Source organism: Falco naumanni, chromosome 4 (assembly GCF_017639655.2).
Source record: "Falco naumanni isolate bFalNau1 chromosome 4, bFalNau1.pat, whole genome shotgun sequence".
Classification (NCBI taxonomy): Eukaryota; Metazoa; Chordata; class Aves; order Falconiformes; family Falconidae; genus Falco; species Falco naumanni.
This window is the reverse complement of record NC_054057.1, coordinates 52,171,491-52,192,104: the sequence shown is the minus strand read 5'-3', so window position 1 is coordinate 52,192,104 and position 20,614 is coordinate 52,171,491. Positions and strand designations below refer to the sequence as shown.

The window sequence follows — 20,614 nt, the reverse complement described above, 5'->3', positions numbered from 1 at the left end:
TTGTTCCAATTTCTCTGTGAGACTATGACATTTTTAAGATGTGAATCAGTAGTATCTATTCTAAATATGCTTTTAACTAAGTACCTGCATAGCTAAATAAAACTTTAATAAACTTACTGTTGCTGTTGACAATTTGTTCCTCATTGTGTTGTTCTTTCTCCTAGTCTCCCTTATCTACATTTATTCATTCTTTACATATGCATATTACAAGTAGCTTTATTTTATTAAGATCAAAAGTTACATGAAGATAAATCTGAGGACGGTTCTCTCTCTTTTGTTCTCCTGAAAACCTCCTAGAAAACTTTTCTTCCTAATAATGGATAATAGTATAGAACTACCATGTTTCTGTCAACAGTGCTGGTATGGTCAATACTTACTGGCTAGAAAGCAGAGTGAGCCTCTGAAGCATTCCTAGAAATGGTCAGTTTAAGTTGTGTACCAGTTCCTCATCAGCTGACTCTCTAATGCTGAGTAAATTATCTTCCCTCTGGGCCTTGTTTTGTCAAAATGCAAACCATGAAATTAAGAGGTGTGCACCCTTTACAGAGGTATTCCATAAATGTGTTTTTATTACATTTTTATTATGTAGTAAAGTGTAAAGATAACCCCTTTGGCCAACAGAAGACATATCATGGCTAGAATGAATACAAGAGAGCAGCCATATAAATAACTTGCAACGTTTTAGACTTTCATCTGATTTGCTAAATATTGAAATGTATTTCAATTATACCGAAAGTTAATACAAACAATTGCTGCAAACAGCAAAAAAAAAAAATGCATCTAAACATTATAGCTTTAACTGATTATTTGTAATTTCATAGCTAAGTTTTTTAAAATATATCTATAGCACTGAATTTATCAGGAAATCAAAATGTGTACATGTCAGAGTCTCAGCTCTTTTTAAGTGGGCTAAGATTGGATGTGTGACAAAACTGCAATCCTGCTGACTGTGCTTAAGAAAAGGGAGCAATAATGGTTTTCTTCAGTGACTGTGTAAGGCAGGTTCCTCACCAGTATTTTCAAGCCGAAGAGGAATCTGGAATCATCTTTTAGTGCAGGTGGGCTACTTCACTATCTGACATAGCTTTGAATTTTTAAATTTCTTCATCATCAGAAAATTCTGTATTTCAATCCTGCTATCCAAGGACATTTTGTTTGTAGGATGTGATAGAAACTAAAAGCCTTTGAAATTAGACCACTAATTTATGTACTTAAGCCAACATATTTAGAAGATTAAGTTTTGATGCCTATAAATACACCTGAGACCTACCAAGCAAATGAAAAATATTGGAGGCAGAATAAAGAACTTCTTCACCAATTGAACCCAGGGCCACTAATATGACTGGCCATTTAGTCATCGTAATTAAGATTAAAACTATGACATCTTGGACCACTCCACACCAATAACATACAATCAGCTTAAATCACTAGGCAGTGTAAGTTAACTCTAAGGGTTTTGAAATAGTTTTAATCTCAAAAGGACTGTTTAATGCCAAAAGCTAAGTATCACATTTTGTCTGTTTAAAGCTGCCAATTTTAGCAAAAATACTCAGTTTAGATGTCAAAAGTTCTATTGCAATATTTGTTGCCATAGATATTTCACCACAGCTGGAACATGACCAAAATTTGTAGATGTCAAATCTCAAAATCTGAAAGTTTAGAAATTTAATCATTTGCAATTGTTTAAAACTGCTAAGAAATTGTAGATGATTTTTTTATCTATTCCAATACTTTTGAGGCAGTATCTTTACTCAAATTATCTTCTTATACTGTTACATTCTAATGATAAGATAGTACTTTTTCATTTGTAGTTTTTCTTCAGGGGAATTAATTTGGCAATGCATTTTTTTCAGAAGAAGAAAGCTGGCAGAGGAAAAGATTTTAGACAAGAAAGTTTTATGCTTCAACACCCTACTCCCGAAGTCATGATTAATGGTTGGTATCAAACCATACATGTGAAAATGTAGGTTTTACCAGCAGGGCAACAGAAATGTAAAAAAACCCCTCTCAACAGACAAAATACAAACCCCAAATCCAAACAAATTCAATAGCTTAGTTAAAAGTTTAGGGAATTAAAAAAAATATTAATATATGTATATATATTTAAAGTTATATCAAGGTTTCTGACTTTTCATCATGGTGTATATCACAATATATTTTACACACAAGGATCTGCACACAAGACCAACACCCTAGTATTTGGTTATGCATTGCCTTTTGCTGTGCTATCTGTCCCCTACCACTAATGTGCCTACACTGCATACATCCCTTTGCTCCTTCAATCTCCATTTTTTATAACACCTAAAATGTTGCATTTTAATACAACACCAAAAAAACATAAGCATGATTCTAACTAGTAAAAGCCTGTAGCCACACATAAGTAAATTCTTTTAATTCATTTTGGCAACACTGAGGATCTGTGCACAAGACTTTTCTCCCACATCTCTTTTTCATGTGTGCAGCATATATATGACTGTTACAGCCACGTGATGCTAAAAACCTATGCTTTGAAACTTCTGAAGATTCCTGTTTTCTAATTATCACTGCTACTATCCATGTATTTGCATAAACAGTGGGATTCAAGAGTACCTATAAAGCAAACTCATTGTTCATTACCATACTGACTATACTGCAATTTTATATAGAGTTATCTTACTGATAATTGTTCTCTGCTAGACTTCTCCTAACCTTTAAACTGAAGAGAAGAGAAATCCACATTCATTTGTCTAAACAATGTCATGTGCCAAGTGTAATTACTTCTAGAGCAGGGCATCTATGTCTAGAGAAAGTTTATTTCTTCAAAATATTGAGATGAAATTACACTGCACCATTGAGCCTGACTTATTAAACAGAAATAGGCCAGAGGACAGCTACTTGATGTAAGATATGTTCTATATTATGAATGTCAAATTATGTGGCCCTGGCAAAACATTGGCTGTCCTGCTCTGCAGTCAAAGAACACATAAAGGTATTGCTAATGTGAGAAAGCAAGCTATTCACAATTTTAAATTACTCTGTTGTCAGCTTTCCTATATACTTATGTAACCCTAGAAACTGCAAAAACAAGTAATCAAAACATTCACACAGAATTGGAACTCTGGATTACTAGGAAAAAGTTTTATCAGCAGGAACATGGCTGAAGGATTTCAAAGAATTTTATGTTTCCACAGGCCAGGTCTCACGTACACCAAGAAGAACAGATTTCAAACTCCAAGAAAACATAGGAAACCATTTTTATTGTCATACTTTCAAATCTGTATTTTTTAGTAGATATTCTAAGTCATTCATCTGTTTGCATAGTTAGTTGCTAGAGTCCCATGCCTTTTCTAACCTGCACATTTGTCAAATTCCACAGGAGAGGATGGAAAACTTTAAACAGTTCCCTATATTTAAACCTAAATAATGCAAGGAAAATATGAAGTTTATCTATTTTGGTTACAAAATATATGCCATATGAATAATAAGATCAAACTGCAGCAGAGACAGTTCCTGAGGATATCGGTGAGACGTGCATGTACATAACATCTGCACAAATAGATTCCTTTTTGCAAATCTGGATAATTTACATTCCCATAATTATTACAGCAGCTGATTACCTCCAGTTCTAAATCATTTTCATTTCTAAGGATGTGACGGACAGTGAAATTCTGTCATTTTTGTCTATCTATTTTCTGTAAACGAGATATGCTCTCAAAGTTCCTGGCTGGATGTCAAGTTACCTAATAGCATACAGCCTCGAGCAACGCACTTACCTGTGCCTACCCTGGAAGATTGCATTGATTTATTCTGCTTTGGTTTCCTTTGGTAAATTAAGTTTTTGGAATGCTTTTGTTCTAGACAACTGTTGGCTTTTAAAATTTTTAATTACAACTAAAGCCTGAGAAAACCTTTTATGTAAGTGTATGCTGCTGTTGATCTTTTACTTGAATTTATTTTTGGCTTTAGAGATCTGCAGGTAAGAAGTTTCCTTAAAATAAATGAACTGATTACCAAGTACATTGACAAGCTACTGCAACCATATTTATCATTTAGGAAAGAAAAATGAGATACATTTTAAATTTAAAATATTTGATGGCTGGATAGAATTGTGAGCATATTTATTTTTAAAGGCAAACACAAGGATTAGTTATAACCTGGTGACGTACTGAGAAGAGCTGATGTAAAACTCCTACAAGCCACTTTCTGCAACCATCAAACCCTGAAAATTTTAATGTACTAAACAAACAGAAAGTAGGAAATACTTTGGGTAAGAATATATAGATCAGATAAAATGACTATGTAAAACAATAATTTAAGTTGGTGAATCTGCACAACTTCCTCTGGGGTGACTTTTTTTGGTCCCCAAAACCTCCCAACTTTGTCAGCAATATTCAAGTTAAGGAAGTTGAGAACAATTACTTTGATCCTAGTGGTAAGAAAAAACCTACTGTTACTGCTTGAATTTTGCTGAAATAAACTAGTCACAACATTTATACTTTTCAGAGTAGCTTGCTAGGAACAGGCCAAGGCACATCAGCCACCTCCCAGACTTGGAAAGGTTTCTGTGGACTTTTTAATTCTCAGGGGATGTCTATTCCATGAACTTGTTTACATGTAGATTTTTGAACACATGTAAGCTTCATTACCCACAACAGGCAAAGCTACAAACTGCATTCTGATCTATTTTACTGCTTTCTACCAGTTTAATCTGTTCTTCCATTGCAAAAGCCACTGCACAACCTTGTCCACATTCGCTGTGCCACTTGGGACTTGACAGACCTTTCTCATACCGTATTCATCTTTTTTTCTAAAATAAAACCCCCTGCCTCATTTTCCCATTTGTTATATGGAAGATATTCCATACTTACAGTCATACCTTCTGCCTTTCTCTGAATCTTTCCATTTCAACTGGAGTTTCCAACCTCTCTGAGGTATGAGAAGCAGAACTGTATGTCATATTTAAATACAGGCAAGTTATAGATTTATGCAAAAACAAATGATATAATTCTGGTTTTTATTCCTTTCAAAATAATTCTTTAAAACACTTTCCTTGTTTGACTGATAATGGAGGCTGAATTGCTATTTTCATTAAATTACCTATTACTACACTAAGATCTTACTCCAGAGCAGTCATAGTCTATTTAGACCCATAACTTCACATGTAAAGCTGTTTTTTCTCCGTATATTTCTCTTTTTTTTTACACTAATTTACAGTGAATTTCATTTGCCATTTTGAGTCCAGTCACTGAGTCTGGTAAGGTTTTTATACATTTCTAAGATAAACCTTCACCTTTAATACTGTGAATAATTTAGTATTATTAGCAGGATTTCTCATCACACTGCTCACTCTCTTTGCCAACTCATTTTTAAGTACGTTGAATGCAACAGTCCCAGCAGACATCCTTCCACTTTTCTGCCATCTCTAGCCTTTTAGAAAACTAGTAATTTATTCCTAATCTCTCTTTCTTGCCTTTTAACCAATTACTGATCCACCATTTGTATGTTCTGTATTCCACATTCTAAGAAACAGTTTCCTTAGAAATGTGTAGTGAAAGACCTTGGCAAAAGTCTTTGGCAATCCAGGCAGGCTCTGCCAGCTGCATCATATCTGTCAGTCCCTTCAGGGGGATTCAACAGGTTTCCAAGGCAGGGCATTGCTATAAAAAAGCCATGTGAATTCTTCGCAGGTATATCATGCACATTCAGGTGTCCTATAATTCAACAATTACTTAATTGTAATTTCCTAGTTTTGACAGTATACATCCACAGCTTTTTGGCATGTTAAACCCTTATAAGAAATACAGTATCCCATCTGCTACTCTCTCACCATCAGTTAGCAAGACCCTTCTCCAAGGGGTCCTGCAAAGGAAAGTTCTGGCATGGGAACTACCCCAGCTCTTTCTACAACTAAATTCATCCATGGTGAAGCAAACACATCTGGGCTCCCAGTGTTTATTTAAATAAACTTTTTTTTTTGTTTCTATTTTCAAGCAACATTGCAACTTGTTTACTCATAATTTTTAAAACCTATCAATTGGGTAATTTGGAAGCAAACCAGTTACCAACTCAGTTACTTTGCAGAGATTATTTCTCGCAGTCAACAGCTCCATAATACAATTAGTAGCCAAATTGACAAGAAGCCAACAGAAGTCCTTAGAACAGTGGTAGTTATTTGGAAGCAGTTTAGCTCCAGGAATACATCTACTCCCAAGATTAACTTGTCGTTGAAATTGCCTAAACAGTACAACAACACAGGTATATTTCTACTGTCTTTTGATCCAGAAATTAAGGCAAAGATGTAATAACATTTTTGATCCCTGAAACAAAGTATCAGAAAAGTGAAAGTTTACAAATGGCCAATTGGTTCTTGCAAGTTCATGTCAACACTGAAGAGTTTTTCACCATGCTAGACCTTGACTACAAGTGTCTATTTAATCCTTATCCTTAAGAAATCCTTAAGCAAGGAATTCTCAGGCAGTTTCAATTGACTCAGAGATGTTGCACTTCAATTTCCCATATGTGCCACTCACCTCTCAACTGTCTCCCTCTTTAAATGTCATCCTCCTGGGAGAAGAGGGTGTCTCTGCACTGTTTGCAGTGTTACTGCCCACTGCACAGGCATGGAGGAAGTCATGGTTTGGGCATGGAGGACAAGGACTTACCTGCTGCTTCAGCAACATCTTCAGTTGAAATATTTTGGAGGTTTGAATGCACTCTGAAGGTCACAGCTGGTCCCAGCACGCTGGAAGAGATTATTAAAAAATGTAAGATTCATAATCAAGAGACATGGCATAATATTCCTTATCAAAATAGGTTTTTAAAGAGAACCTATTAAGACACCATTTAGCCCTCTTCCTTTTGCTTCATTAGCTACATTTGCATACATTTTTATACCTCTTGTGGTTTCTTGTGCGTATCTTCTGCCTATCTGAAAGGATTTCGATGACATTAACTAAACTTCAGAGCACTCCTGTAAATACTATTCTTATTACGGAGACAGCAAAATGAAGGCACTAAAATTGTTATTCACACAAGTACAGCATAGATCATCACTGGAATTTAGCATCCAAAGAAGATTACAAGTAGTTTCAAATTTTATATGATTGACATCAGTACAAGCTTAGCCCTGCTGGTACAACTAAAAGCCAGAGGGACAACGAAGAACCTCCTTATATTTATCTCGATCTGCAAGACAATGTGTGGGGAAAAGATTTTGGACATATTTGATCCAATGGGTGATTTTGACCAGAAAGATACCACAAAGTATTTATCTTTTAACAAGAGAGGTAATCACTTCTTTGAATAACTTATGAGGGGGAATGATTTGACTCTGTGGTGACCTTTTGGGGTGTAGCTTCATGGTCCTTTATGGCATTAAAATCTGTAAGGCATTTACAGAGAAAGCTACTGATCAGCCAGATGAAGAATGACAGAGTAAATTATTCAGGGTTTCACCAAAAAAATTAATTGTGCATTTTTAAAGAAAAATAAATCCATATATGTAATGTTGCATTCATTCTCCACCCATCCCAATCATATCCAACTTACACGCACATCTGATGAAAGGAATAAAGAAATTTCTGTTCTGATATCCTTAAAACTATACTGAAGTACATACATATATGAAACAAATACACACACAGAGATATAGTAAATGTCTTTTGAAAAAATAAATAAATATCCAGGTAACATGAGACTATAGAAACTATAAAATAATAATTTACAGAGAAGAAGAGTGCAAGGGGTTAGCAAAGACAAAAATTGTCACTATTAAAAAAGTTTACTTACATACTACGTATTATGTGAGTTCCTTAGTTTCTATTATTCATATAATCAGTGAAAAGAATTACATTTATACTAAAACAACCCTACTTAAAAGGTGAAATACACTGGCTGGAACTGTACATGTAACAGTTGCGACTTACGAAAGAATGAAGTCTGAAAAATTGCTGCATAAAAGAAATAACTTTAAAAATATTTTTGTTGCAGAGCTTGAAATGAAATATTAAATTATTCTTTTACTAACATGTTAATGTTTTGCATTCGAACAACAAAGATCACTTAATGAAGTGTGCTTAATTGCATCACATATCTCCTAGACAGGAATACCTTTACACTATTTCCACTTCAGGAAGAAAAATTGTTATTAACCATAAGACTTTGCTTCAAGCTCTACAAAGGGAAACAGAGAAAGACTAAGATGCATCCTTTCAATCTTTTACTAGCAAAGTATGCACTGTGCACATTTTATTCTGGAGTTAATAGGAACTGTCATTAATCAATCATTTTTTTCTAAATACTCTTCAGTGGGGGAGGAGAAAAAGAAAACAGATATTTTATTGCTAAAGGACACTTCAGATGCCAAGTCATTAATGTATAAGAAATGTATTTTAATATTGTTAAGTAATTATAAAGTATTTATCAGCATCATTTAAATATTATTCTAGGTTATCATACTCAAGAGTTGCGAAGTGTACTTTATTTGAGATAACTGCTTTAGAAAAACTCACACCATTCCCCAATTCTGTCGCTAACGCTGAGATAATCAACCATAAAAGTCACCTGGGAGTTTCATCATACCATACTCTGAATATAACCAATCCTGCACTGTCCTTTCTGCATTGCCAGCCTGAGAGACACGATGATTCCTTCCTAGCTGCTGGGACCTTTACAGTGTAATTAGCAGTCTGCTTTAAATAAAAGCAGGCACCAATCCAGTATATAGCTGTCCCATGACAAAGGCAGGGTGAAGAAAATAACTTTAGGTATTCCCCCACAAATCTACACTGCGTAGTCCATTATAGCTGAGAACCTGGAACCAATACACACTTTCAAGCACAACGTAGTTACACTTTAGCTTTACCAGCAAAGACATAAAATGTTTCTCCCCTTGCCTGGGTTTTTGCTTCTGTCTCTGCCCCAGGGCTCACTCCCCCCTCAGCTGTCCTCCTGCCCCACTCCATGCAGCTATGCACTTCATGGCATCATTATAAACATATAGATTAAACCTGGATCACTTCAGTGATCCAGCCCAGGCAGTGAGAGGACAGGATTTCAAAGTGGAGCCTGGCAGGGACCATCGCACTATTCTCTAGTGACTCCAACTGGATAATCCAGGAACAGGACAGGATTTGAGCTGTGCCCATGTAGGCATTGCCACAAGCACTGCCACTTCTTGTCACTGATGAGACAATTTAGGGAAATAAAGAGCAAAATGCAGGATGGGAAAGAAGTTCCTATGCAAGTGGGACGATATTGGGTTAACACCATTCTTTTGCAAGAAAGAAGAGATCTCAGAATCGTTTAAAATACCCACTCATATATTGCTATGAGAGGTATTGCTTTTCTCTACTGTAACAACTGAGTGCTTGAATGTAAGGAATCACCTGAGCACTACATAAACACAGCTTCACTAGGAATGTTTACAAAACACAGAAAATAAAGCAGCTCTTGTCACAACTTCATGCACATTGTTATTCTGCTGTTTATTTAAAAGCAAACAAAAGACCTTGAGATTACTTGGTCAAAATTGCATTTCTGCTTGATGTTTTGGGAACTGACTGCTTCAGGAGCTCATAAAACGAGATTTTTCTCATGGGGGCTTCTGGCAAAAGCACTCAATAAATAAACATTTCAATAACAATAGATGCCCTTTGGGGAATTCCTCGCTGTTCATTATGTGTTGGACGAGAGCATTTAAACAAAACCAGTAATTATATGACTGCAAAGTTTTTTTAAAAAGACTTTTTAATAAGAGGGCAACCAGCCTGAGAAAAGGTTCTAAGATGTATAAAATGCACCCCTGATACTACCTAACCAGGAACTTTAAATTAGATAGATGAGACTGCTTTTTCATGCGGCTGTCAAACCCTCTGAAGCCTAGCTAATATTAATGGCAATTGTCTTTACATCACTCTAAATACGGAGGCTCACTGAAGTGCACGCGATTGTTTATGACCTGATGAATTGCAAACAAACCATTCCCACAGATGAGGCAGGGTGCTGCCTGTTAGCAGAGGCATCCCTCCTGGCTGGCAGGTTACATCACGCCAGCATTCCGCCAGGTATGCCGGTGAAAACCATCAGAAATGTTCCCACCAAAATGCTTAAAGCGCAACGCCCAGGCTGAAACATAGCCTGCATCTAAGACATGCATCTGCTGCACCTGAGATTAAAAATGTTAGGTAGTAACACTTTTAATCTAGAAAGACAGTATTTTATATCAGATTTTTTGACTGTTCCCCACTCTCCCCCCCCCCATCCCCATCAATGCCAATACAGCTATACCTTTGAAAATTTGTAGTTGACTCTTCTGACATGAACTTCCACCCAAATAAGAGAAGATTGTGAGTTTCAGGAGGCATCTGGACTATATTATTATAATTGCACTTATCATTCTTTTCTAATACTTTGCTATGACAGTTTTTTTGAATAAAGGTAAGCAGGTCTGGCTTCAAGGCTAATAAACAGTGACTTCTCCCCACGCAAAATGTAATGTCTCTTGCAATGACCTGCTAAATTTATTACTCAAAATTTACTGACTAATTACCCCCTCTGTCAGCTGTCACAACTTCTGCTTTTTTTTAATTTCAATAATGTTGCTTTCAGCCATAATAGGTTTTTTTTTTTAACAAAGACATTCAAAGCATATTGCAAATTGTCACCCTTATGTGCTGTTGTCTTATATTCTGTTTACTAGAGATGAAATAATTACAGTGTTTATACCAAAATGACTTGAAGGTTGATTGCTGATTTAATAATATCCCCTCCCCTTGGGTTTATACTTCCCATCTGAAAGTGTGAGGGTGTACAACATGCACAGAAACAAACAATATTCTTCGTGTAAAATAGAAGTATTTCCTTTCTTTTACTGACTAACAACATTCTTATTATTTTTTGCCTGTCAACAAATGAATCATCTGAATAAACAGAGCTGGAGCATGATCAATATGGCAAGGTCCATATCACTTTCAAGCCGTAGGTTATAATTATATTTATGAATGACAGGATTTAAATCTCCATAAATTATGTACCAAGCTTTGCATGCCTGTTCTTCTCCCTCAAGTGTATATACTTTAGCATTACAGCATCATACAGAAGGTTTACTGTGAAATACAGTCACAGTCTATCATACCCCCTAGTGGAAAAGGATTTGAGAAACAAGTGCCAATGTGGTTACGTGTACTCTTGAAGATGACACATAGAGCTGATGCCAGATGGAAATGAGTTGAGGTTGTACTGCATTTTTAAAAAACAGACAGACAGAGTGCAATATCTCAAGATTTCAGGAAGATGAGGAGGTTAGGATTGGATATTTCCAACATTAAACGTTTTCTTAATGACCCTATTTTGTAAAACAGAGATTGCCTTAATAAAGCTTAGATTTGAAATTAGAGTCACCACTTGCCTATATGTTCATTTCAAAATCCTTTAATCTCTGGAGGTTAAGAAAAGCAATTAGTAACGCTCCAGAGGATTGTGCGAAGTAATTTTATAGCAGTGAAGGTAATTGTCTCAGGAAATGTTTGGTGGGCTTGAACTAATGACTTGCAATGTGTACACATTTCTGTGCTTACTGTGTTTAGGAATTTGAAGCTTATGCCCATTGTTTATATTGCATTGAAGTCTTTTCACCTCAATTTTGGAAAAAATAAAATGCTCATACTGCTGTAAATGGGTTTATCTATTATATACATAGCTATATAAACATACTTATGTCAAATCAAATTAATAAGGAAAAGTACATGATGAAAAGAGGCATTTTTGTAATACAGTATGTTTATATGATGTGATTTACAGAGCAAAGCAAAGGCAGAAAATTGCAGCTGGTCATTGTCCTATAACATAAAGGGATTAAGAAGTGTACACTGGCTGTTTTGCTCTCCTTCTGTTACTCAGACCAGGTATAAATCCATTGACCACTTGGTTCAAGTTTCACCAACGTTTTTAACCAGAAATTTTGACCAAAATTTATTTTGTGAAGCATTGCATCATACTCGGTTTTTATTACAAAAGCAGGTACCTGACTAAAGTTCAAAGAGTCAGGAAATCTAAGGATGTATTGTGCTGACCTACTATAAAATAACTTCCCTGAACTGGTGAGTAGAGAATACTGATTATCTCCCAAACTTAATACAAAAAAGGCACACATTTTACTCTCTAACTTCTTTTCTCTTCAAAGATTTTCTTCGTTTTGCACCTGAACAAAACAAATGTCAATGTACAGCTGAATATATTCTCACATTACTATTGACACGTATGTACTTAAAGCCAGTGATCAATTTAAAAATCTTTCCCAGTTTTAGTAAACTGAGTTTCTTGAGCCCTTCTCTGGAAATTCTTAACATGCTTCTTAAACTGCAGAAGGACACACAGTGTTCCACAACATGCTGCAATACAGCCAAAAATACATTATCTATTTATATGTATATCCTTTATATACACTAAGCAGGAACTGTCTGTTTGCAACACTCTCTATGGAAATGTGGTCCTGTACTGAGCACAGAGCTAGCACGGAGGAAGTCAAACATTGGTTGTATTAACATCACACCTTATGTCTGACAATGACCAAGTAATAAAGATGAAAAAGCAAAATCCCTGCTAAGGGAAAGACATTAATTGCAGTGCTCACCAGTTAGTGGTTGATTTTCTGTCACCACCCGCATTTCATTAGAGTGGTTTACACCATGCAGCTGGGTGAGGTGTAACAGATAGACCACAAAGATTATAGAGATTGACAGTTTCAGAGCAATCACATCTTGCAAATGTAACTACATGGAAACAAAAGTTAGGTCTGGATTTGATGGTTGCAGCTCAGACTAACCTCTGCAAGCTACATCTACAGTCTTCATAAATCAGGTCATTATTTGGCCACCTTGTACCGCCCTCTTCTCTCTCCCTGAAACCATCAGGGCTGCAGAGCGACTTCACGGAACACCATTTCAGGGGGAAAGAAAAGGGCATGACAAGGTGTGCAAATAATGAAATGTATTCTGACTGACACACTACTGTCGTTAGAAAGAATTTCAAGAGCCAAGTCACAGAAAAGGGAGGACTGGTGCAGAAAGAGAAGCTTTCCAACAACAGCAGTCCATGTTTGGTGGGTCTCTGGTACCACCCAATATACTAAATGATGGACTTTTAATTATTTTACATTAGTCATTAATTTTGTATTAATCATTTAATCTATATGCATCAAAATTTTGCTAAGTACACTGATACTAATTTACCGTGCAAAAGACAATGAAAGAGTATTTTAAACATTTTACAACTCCATCTCAGGTAAAGATTATTTTGCTAAGCCTACAATTTAAATGATTTTAAAAAGAGACAACGCTCAATTTAGAGAATGATGCTACACTCAGTTTGTCCTATTTTTATTCTTCACGAAATGCAACTTCTGATGATTACTCAATATCTATGAATAATTTGCAGAGTTTTAAAATAATTTTTCTATTAATCTGTCACAAACCATGAAACTTGACATTTTCACCATGCTGAGTACATGAAAGCTGCCAGCTTTGCCTGCCATGAAAATAAGGTTCTTAATTACAGTATTTAAAAGAACAAACCCTACAAGTGCTATAATTTTTTACAGCAAAAGAGTGCTTGGACACTGAGAGAGTGGGAAAATGGTCTCAAAATTCTGCTTAAATGTACAGTGATTTTTCTTTCACTCCTCAAAGATTAAGGTAAAGGATAAAAAAGTTATGTCATTAAAAAAATATAATTGTATTCTATTTACATTTCTGTTCTTTATACCTTGTAGTAGTCTGCTTGGTACATAAAGAACAGACAGTTTTAATTTTAGCCAGTAAGCATTCAATGCATTTTACTGACTTCAGGTCTATTTACCCCCTGCACACCTGTGTTGTTAATGGAGTCTGTTGAAATCCCGTGTAAAATTAGTCTACTGGGATGATAGCCACCTTATGCTCAATTCGCACAAATCTTTTAATAATTAATGAAGAGCATGACTCATGTGTTAGGGCTTTTGCAGAGGTAAAGGTTCAGAGTACTCACACCTTTGATAGGAGCCAGATAGGTCACAGATTTCTTTGATGAAGATTAGGCAGCACAACCAAATACCAAAAAAAACCAGACTTTGCTGCAGCCTCAATTAAAAAAGCCGCAAATCTCTAAGTGCTACAGCCAGAGCCCTCCTGTTTTCACTCTTAAGAACTTGTTGCCTTGTCCTTTAGTTCTCAGGAGACCAACCAGAAGATTTGTTCTGGAGCTTCCCCTGCCAGCTGTGAAGCAGAGGCATTTGCTTTGCAAAGGAAGCACTGCAAGTGGAATTCATTGAGCTCTTTCAGTCCCACCTACAGATGCAAATTTACTCTGACTGCCTTTATGGCTCCTAAGGAAATACAAACCCTTCCATAGGCGGGCTGTGGTGCAGCTCATACACCTGGACATGCAATATTTACTGGCTAGAGTGTAAAAAAGTATGTGCAGAATAATTATTTAACTTTTTCAGCCAGGCCAGCAGGTCTATAATGTTCCTTGAATCCACCCATCCATCCAGGTGACAAAAAGTGAGAAAAAAAAGTGTGTGTTTGTGTATGTAGGAGAACCAGGGCAGGAGCATCAAGAAAGACATAGATGTAAGATATACTCCTATAAGGGACTATTCTTTTAAACAAATCTCTACGTGATAATCTTTTTCTGTTTCTAACACTAGTTACTCTATTTGTGGACCAAGCATTAGTTCAAGACTGGTAATCAGAGTTCTCTGTTTCTATTCTCATATCTGTCACCAAATTCTGTACCACCTTAGGGAAAATCAAGCAAACCATCTTGAGTTTCAATTTACCCATCTGTAGAATGGAAATGATTACCTGTTAATAATATGTGCAATGTTATATAAATTAAATGCAATGGCACATATTCAGTCCTTGAAACAAAGTATAGCCTGCCTACCTTATAATGTTATAAAATTTAATTTTATTTAAAAAGGAATATGATGGCATTCTTAGTCATATAGAGGGATGAGTAGTAGAGAAATATGAAGTTTAAAAAAAGATAGATAAACTTCAGAAGCCCACACATCTGTATAAACCTCTTGAGCAGGGACCTGTGAGTACATGGAGATGTATCTATAACACTGGATTTCATTCTGCTTTTGATTACAAAGGTACAAATCCTCTGATTTAATGAGATGAAATATTGTAATGGAAAGCCAAACTTTGTACGTTTTTATTTATAAGACTCTCCCTAGATTTTTATGGTCTTTCTGTTTTGTCACCTAGAATTCATAAAATGCTGCAGGCTAAAATCCTTCTTGTTATTTTAATGTATTTTTATATTTTTCCAGCAGGAAAGTTACAGTGGAGAAGGCAAAATGATCTTGGTTATATGCACATTTATTAAAGAAAAGCACACAAAATATATTGTACCTCAGGGGAAAAAGCCACAAGACTAATGTAATGCTAAGGTTGAGAAATCACTCATTTTTAAGTAAAGGAATGCATGGTTGAAACTTCCACCTTATTTTTGTTTTCCTTATCCTCATTCCTTTAAAAAAATGATGTATATTTATATTATAAATTAGTTGTCAAATTAGACATTATGTACCAGAAAACACAGTGTAATTTCTTATAAAAGCCTGCATGCAATGAGTTACAGCAGTACATTTTTCAGACAATTTGTTTTCCAGACTCATTAAATCTGTGAAAGAAGTCAAGTTTGAATAAAAGTGGTTCCATTATTTCTGAGTTATGCTTTTATAACATTTTAAACAAGATTATGCCAAATAGCCTTAGCCTGTTGGTTTGCTATTTAAAATCAAAGAATAGATGACAAATATTGCTCAACTTTTCTGAAAGGCGTATCTTTTGAGATGAAGCACAGCACAGTTCAGACTGGGACAAAAATGTTGCTTAATTTCTGGACAATAAATGGAATGGAAATAAAAAAATTGATCTATTGCTAGTTTGTACTACAGCACCTTAAGGAGAGGAGGAGGACTATATGTTTTTTCATAAGCACAATATTAAAATATTTATCTTAGTAAATCTAAATGGCATAGGTGGCCGAATCTGGAATCTGCCAGCCTAGAAAAAACTTTGCAAGAATATCAATCCACAGATGTTTAACATACAATGCAAGAGAAGATTAATTACACCGAATCAAGGAGAAAGGAATCATGAAGAATCTGTACAGTAGAGGGAAGTTTGCAGATACAAACCTGACAAGACACTGTGCTACCTGTCCCACTACTGCTCAGTGGTTAAATAATCCTCCCTCACACTATCCTGTCTCTCAAGCTACCGATAATTTCCTGAGATGTTCACATTTAGAGCATACATATACCACATGTCATAATCCATCAGCATGATGAAGTGAAAATACCGAGTACTGTTCGAGTGTTTAGGTTCTGGATGACTGAATGATTAACTGGCTGATTGAGTTTTTCAGGTGTTAGAAAAATAACATGACAAACAATGAATAAAACCTATACAGCATGATGAGGACACTGCAGTCAATGCACGTGTTCATAATAGGTGAGGCTGGGAGCTCCGCTCATCAGTGTGCCTGCCCAACACTTCCGATTTGAACGCATTTAAAGCTTTTCCAAACTTTCACCACTTTGGTTTGATTTTCAGACATCTTCTTCACTTCACGTTCTTTTCACTGGGATGGTTGGCTGGCTTTTCAAATTGTATTTATTCCAGCCCAACCGTTTCAGCCTTTCTTAAAAACAAGAATAATGGCAGGTATAGCTTTGTTGTGTAAGGCCTTTTCTTTGAAAAGGAGGTGGAAAGTGTCTCTAATCCCACTGCTTGAAAAGAGATTTGAAGTAGAGTAAGAATGTCCTTGTAGCTGTCCTCACGATAAGCCTTCCAAATTCAAGCTTTTGTTAGACCAGTCTTTACACAAAAATATGTAAAAAACCATAGTTGACACTAAGGACTTACTACAGTATAGTAGGAAAAATCAATCTTGACTTACTTTGTATCTAGATATGCAGTTTTTCTTTTCAAAATATTTTTTCAGTAGGATCCCTGACATCCAAGGATGAATGATGGTCAAGTAGTAGAGAAGACTAATATTTTCAGGGGCCTGAATTTTTATTAGACTTCAGGAAGTATCTTGCAAATAAGGTATGGACCTATAAAGATGTAAAGGTCCTACCGTTACTTTGAATTCTGCTGGTACCATCCAGTTCTGCCTCGGATTCAGATTCACTCAGCTTGTTTGAAGCCAAGTCATTTCAGGCAATTTTTTTTCTTTTTCTTTTTCTTTTTCTTTTTCTTTTTCTTTTTTTTTTTTTTTTTTCCCCAGTAGCACTGAGAGCTGACTTCTGGGACTGCTGAACACTCAGAATGGTAATTGAAGCCAGTAAGATCTGTCTCAATAAGTGAAGTTCTTCACAGAAGAAGCTGAATAAGCTATACTCTGTGACATCAGACTGGACACCTCATACTAGCAAATGCTTTGACATTAATCTCTTCATGCATACCTGCAGCTCTGTATGATCCTAATAATATGCCACATCTCATGTGAGTTTGTCAAGCATATTGATAGTGCAGTGAAGAGCAACACAGGGAAAAACAAAAACCCAAACCAAAATAAGAGGAAATGGGGTTTCTGACCTCAAAACAGGGTTTGTAAATAAAACCTGCAGCCACACATTGAACAACGAAAATAAAATGAAACATTGAAGACCTGCTTATTAACTGAGTATTTTATTTCCTGCATATGGAATAAGACAGAGGGATGCAGAAAAATACATAGATATGATCAAATATTTCAAGATTATATGATAATTAACCTTTATTGAAAGATTGATATTTTTGGTCAGCTGAACAAATTAAAAAAAATAATGGCTTGAGTTTAGTCAATAATATTTTTTGTTTATAATTATCACCAAAATAAAAGCATTTTCCTTATAAGTCAAATTTAGTTAAATTTTGAAAATAGTTATTACTTTGAATTTAAAAATTATAGTATTTTATTTTCAAAATGTCAAACCAACTGCTGTGGCTACTACAAATTTGGAAAGGCATTTTTCAGCTGCAGCCTCCATACAATTTCCATACATACCTTCAGTTATCCTGAATTTTCAGGTTTTCGTATAATAAACTATTCAAGTAAAACACTGAATTCACCTCTAGTCTCAGCGTGGGTAGGGAGAGCAGTCAGGTGAAAGCTGAACAACCAACCTGAGGCCTGGAAGTTTGAGATTTAGACTCTGAAAGATCAGTGATTTTGTCTTTTAACTTAGCTTTAGACATAAAATATAGATGCAAGCAACCATACATGATAGCGGAATACTGGTTCAATTTTATGGCTTTGCAATGAGGGACATTATATTAGACAACCAGAATCAGTTTTTTCAACTGGAAAAAATCTATTCATATTAGCATTTGAAATTTAGCATGAGTATCCTGTTCATCCCCAGTGTTATATATATATGTATATATTATATGCTTATATAGGAAATTATTGTTACACTTCAAAACAAGAGCAGCAGACAGAGATTAATGTTATTTTATAGCATGAATATAGAGTGCTCTGCTACACATTTTCCATTGAAAAATTAGATACAAGAATTAAGAAGGAAGAGAAAAAATCAGCACTAGTGCAACATCCATCAGAGAATCTAATATTCAGCTGAAAATCTCACTCTTAACTGGAAGCTGAGAATAGTAGGATATGCAGTCTGAAATGCTATGAAAACAGAATAATCTGGGGGGTTTTCCATACAAAGGTATTTAGCTAAGCTTAGAGCTGAGAAGTTCCCTTAGCAATGTTCTTAGTAAATACCCCAAGTATGAGAACATTAAAAATTCAGAAATCATTTGTATTCTCATCAGAAAACAAATAACTCATTTATCTTCTAATCAATGGTTTTGACCATGGATTCTGAGTATCCTTTCCACTGACCTCACTGCTGAGTTTACAGATTTTCATATTTTTATTATATTTGGATGTTTCTTAATAACATCTTGTGTTTGCAATTTTACTCTATAATGTGTGAAGAACTGTAATTACATGAAGGCAGCCAATGTTGCAGATTGCAGAGTGGTAAAATTATTTCTTTAAAAATAAATACAAACACTCCTAACACTACCACACATCTGACTTCAATCCATGATAACAGTCCAATAATCAATCACCAGGGGCATTGGACACCCATAATTAGATTATAAAATCATAACTATAGTCATTTTACGTCTGCTTGCATAATTACATCAGCATGCTAATATCCTTTTAATGGTCTCTAATGATGTAATAAGAAATAATGGAATTTATTTGACAGATACATAACCATTAACAAAACATATTAAGCATAACTATTACTTCCATAAAGATTCAGGCTGTATCCAAAAGTGACAGCTAACATGTTGGATCTTTTTTTCAGTGTTGAAGTATTTCTAATTATGAATTCCCAAAATCTATTCCCACTCATCTGCTTCACAGGGTGAGCAAAGTTTATGTCAATGCAAACTTGACAACAAACCAACTGTAGAAGTGGACTGAAGCTCTGGGAGCCAAGCCTGAGGCTACACTGTGAATTGCAGGCTATCTGTTAAAGTTGGCAGGGTTGTGAAAGAGAGAAGATAAGCTGATTACTACCATGCATCACCTAATCAAGAACTAACAGGGGAGTCAGGAATTGGTAAGAATCCATAGCAAAAGCAATTGCTCACTTACACAACGCCAAAGTACAAGAAAAACACTAAAAATACAGGGAAGAACAAAATATATTTGTAGACAAAACTAACTAAAGGTAGCAATGTATTTGTGAAGCAGTCCCTTTAAAATTATTTTTTCAGAGAAAAGGACAAGAAACTCTTAACTGAGAATTTATGAATTTTAGAAGAACACACCACTCACCCTCTCTCCTCTGTTTTTACACTCTTCCTATTTAATGTAATGGTTTTGTCTATACTGTGAAATTAACCCAGTGAGTCTCATTAACATGCCTTTACTCTGAAATCTTTGCAAAAAATAATAAAAAAAACCCCTTAGGCCTACACTGTTACTTTCTTACCACTCAGAATTCTTGGAGGGAAAAGAGAGAATTGAGAATTTTACACCAAGCTAATTCTCAGGTCAGAGTTCGAAGTAGAATAGGGTGTCATATTCACACCTTTTATAAATCCTTGGGCTCCGGTTCATGAGTAGTTTTTTCTATCTAATTTCCCCCTTTTAAAAAAAAAAACACCACCTGAATTCTTAAGAAAAAAGACTACTTTTAGTTGCCAGTGAAATGATCTCAATTACCCAAGATGCCTTAGGCCAAGTAAAAAAGCATATTTCCTGAGAGGCCTCACTCTCACACTGATATGTCAACAGTGGATTAGGAATAACCATGACATCAAGTTTTTCCTGAAACTCTTCTCCATGAGGCCATTCAGAAGCTAACCAGAGCCTTCAAACTCATATAGCTTTCTGCTGATAATTGTGCAGTGATGACAAAAGAACTAACATAAAAACCATTAATTCTTTGCTTGGTGAGGCCTCTTTCTAAAGCTTTCTAAAGCTTCTACTACTGGTGTATCTACTGGCCAGCTCCACCTTTCTTTAGCATTTCATGGGTTTAATGTGATTGAAAGAATCTTGTTTTCTTGAATAAAGAAAATTTATTCTGGATGAATTCTTCACTAACTTGAGATTTGGGCTA

General features: G+C 35.5%; 1 protein-coding gene across 1 annotated transcript in view; it reads right to left on the bottom strand.

The window, feature by feature from the left end:
• PTPRN2 (protein tyrosine phosphatase receptor type N2) overlaps positions 1-20,614 on the bottom strand; it is a 665,321-nt gene that overhangs the window by 355,516 nt on the left and 289,191 nt on the right. The window contains exon 12 of the mRNA XM_040589330.1: positions 6,642-6,721. Coding sequence (XP_040445264.1) covers positions 6,642-6,721 — 80 coding nt within the window. The remainder of the gene's footprint in view (positions 1-6,641; positions 6,722-20,614) is intronic.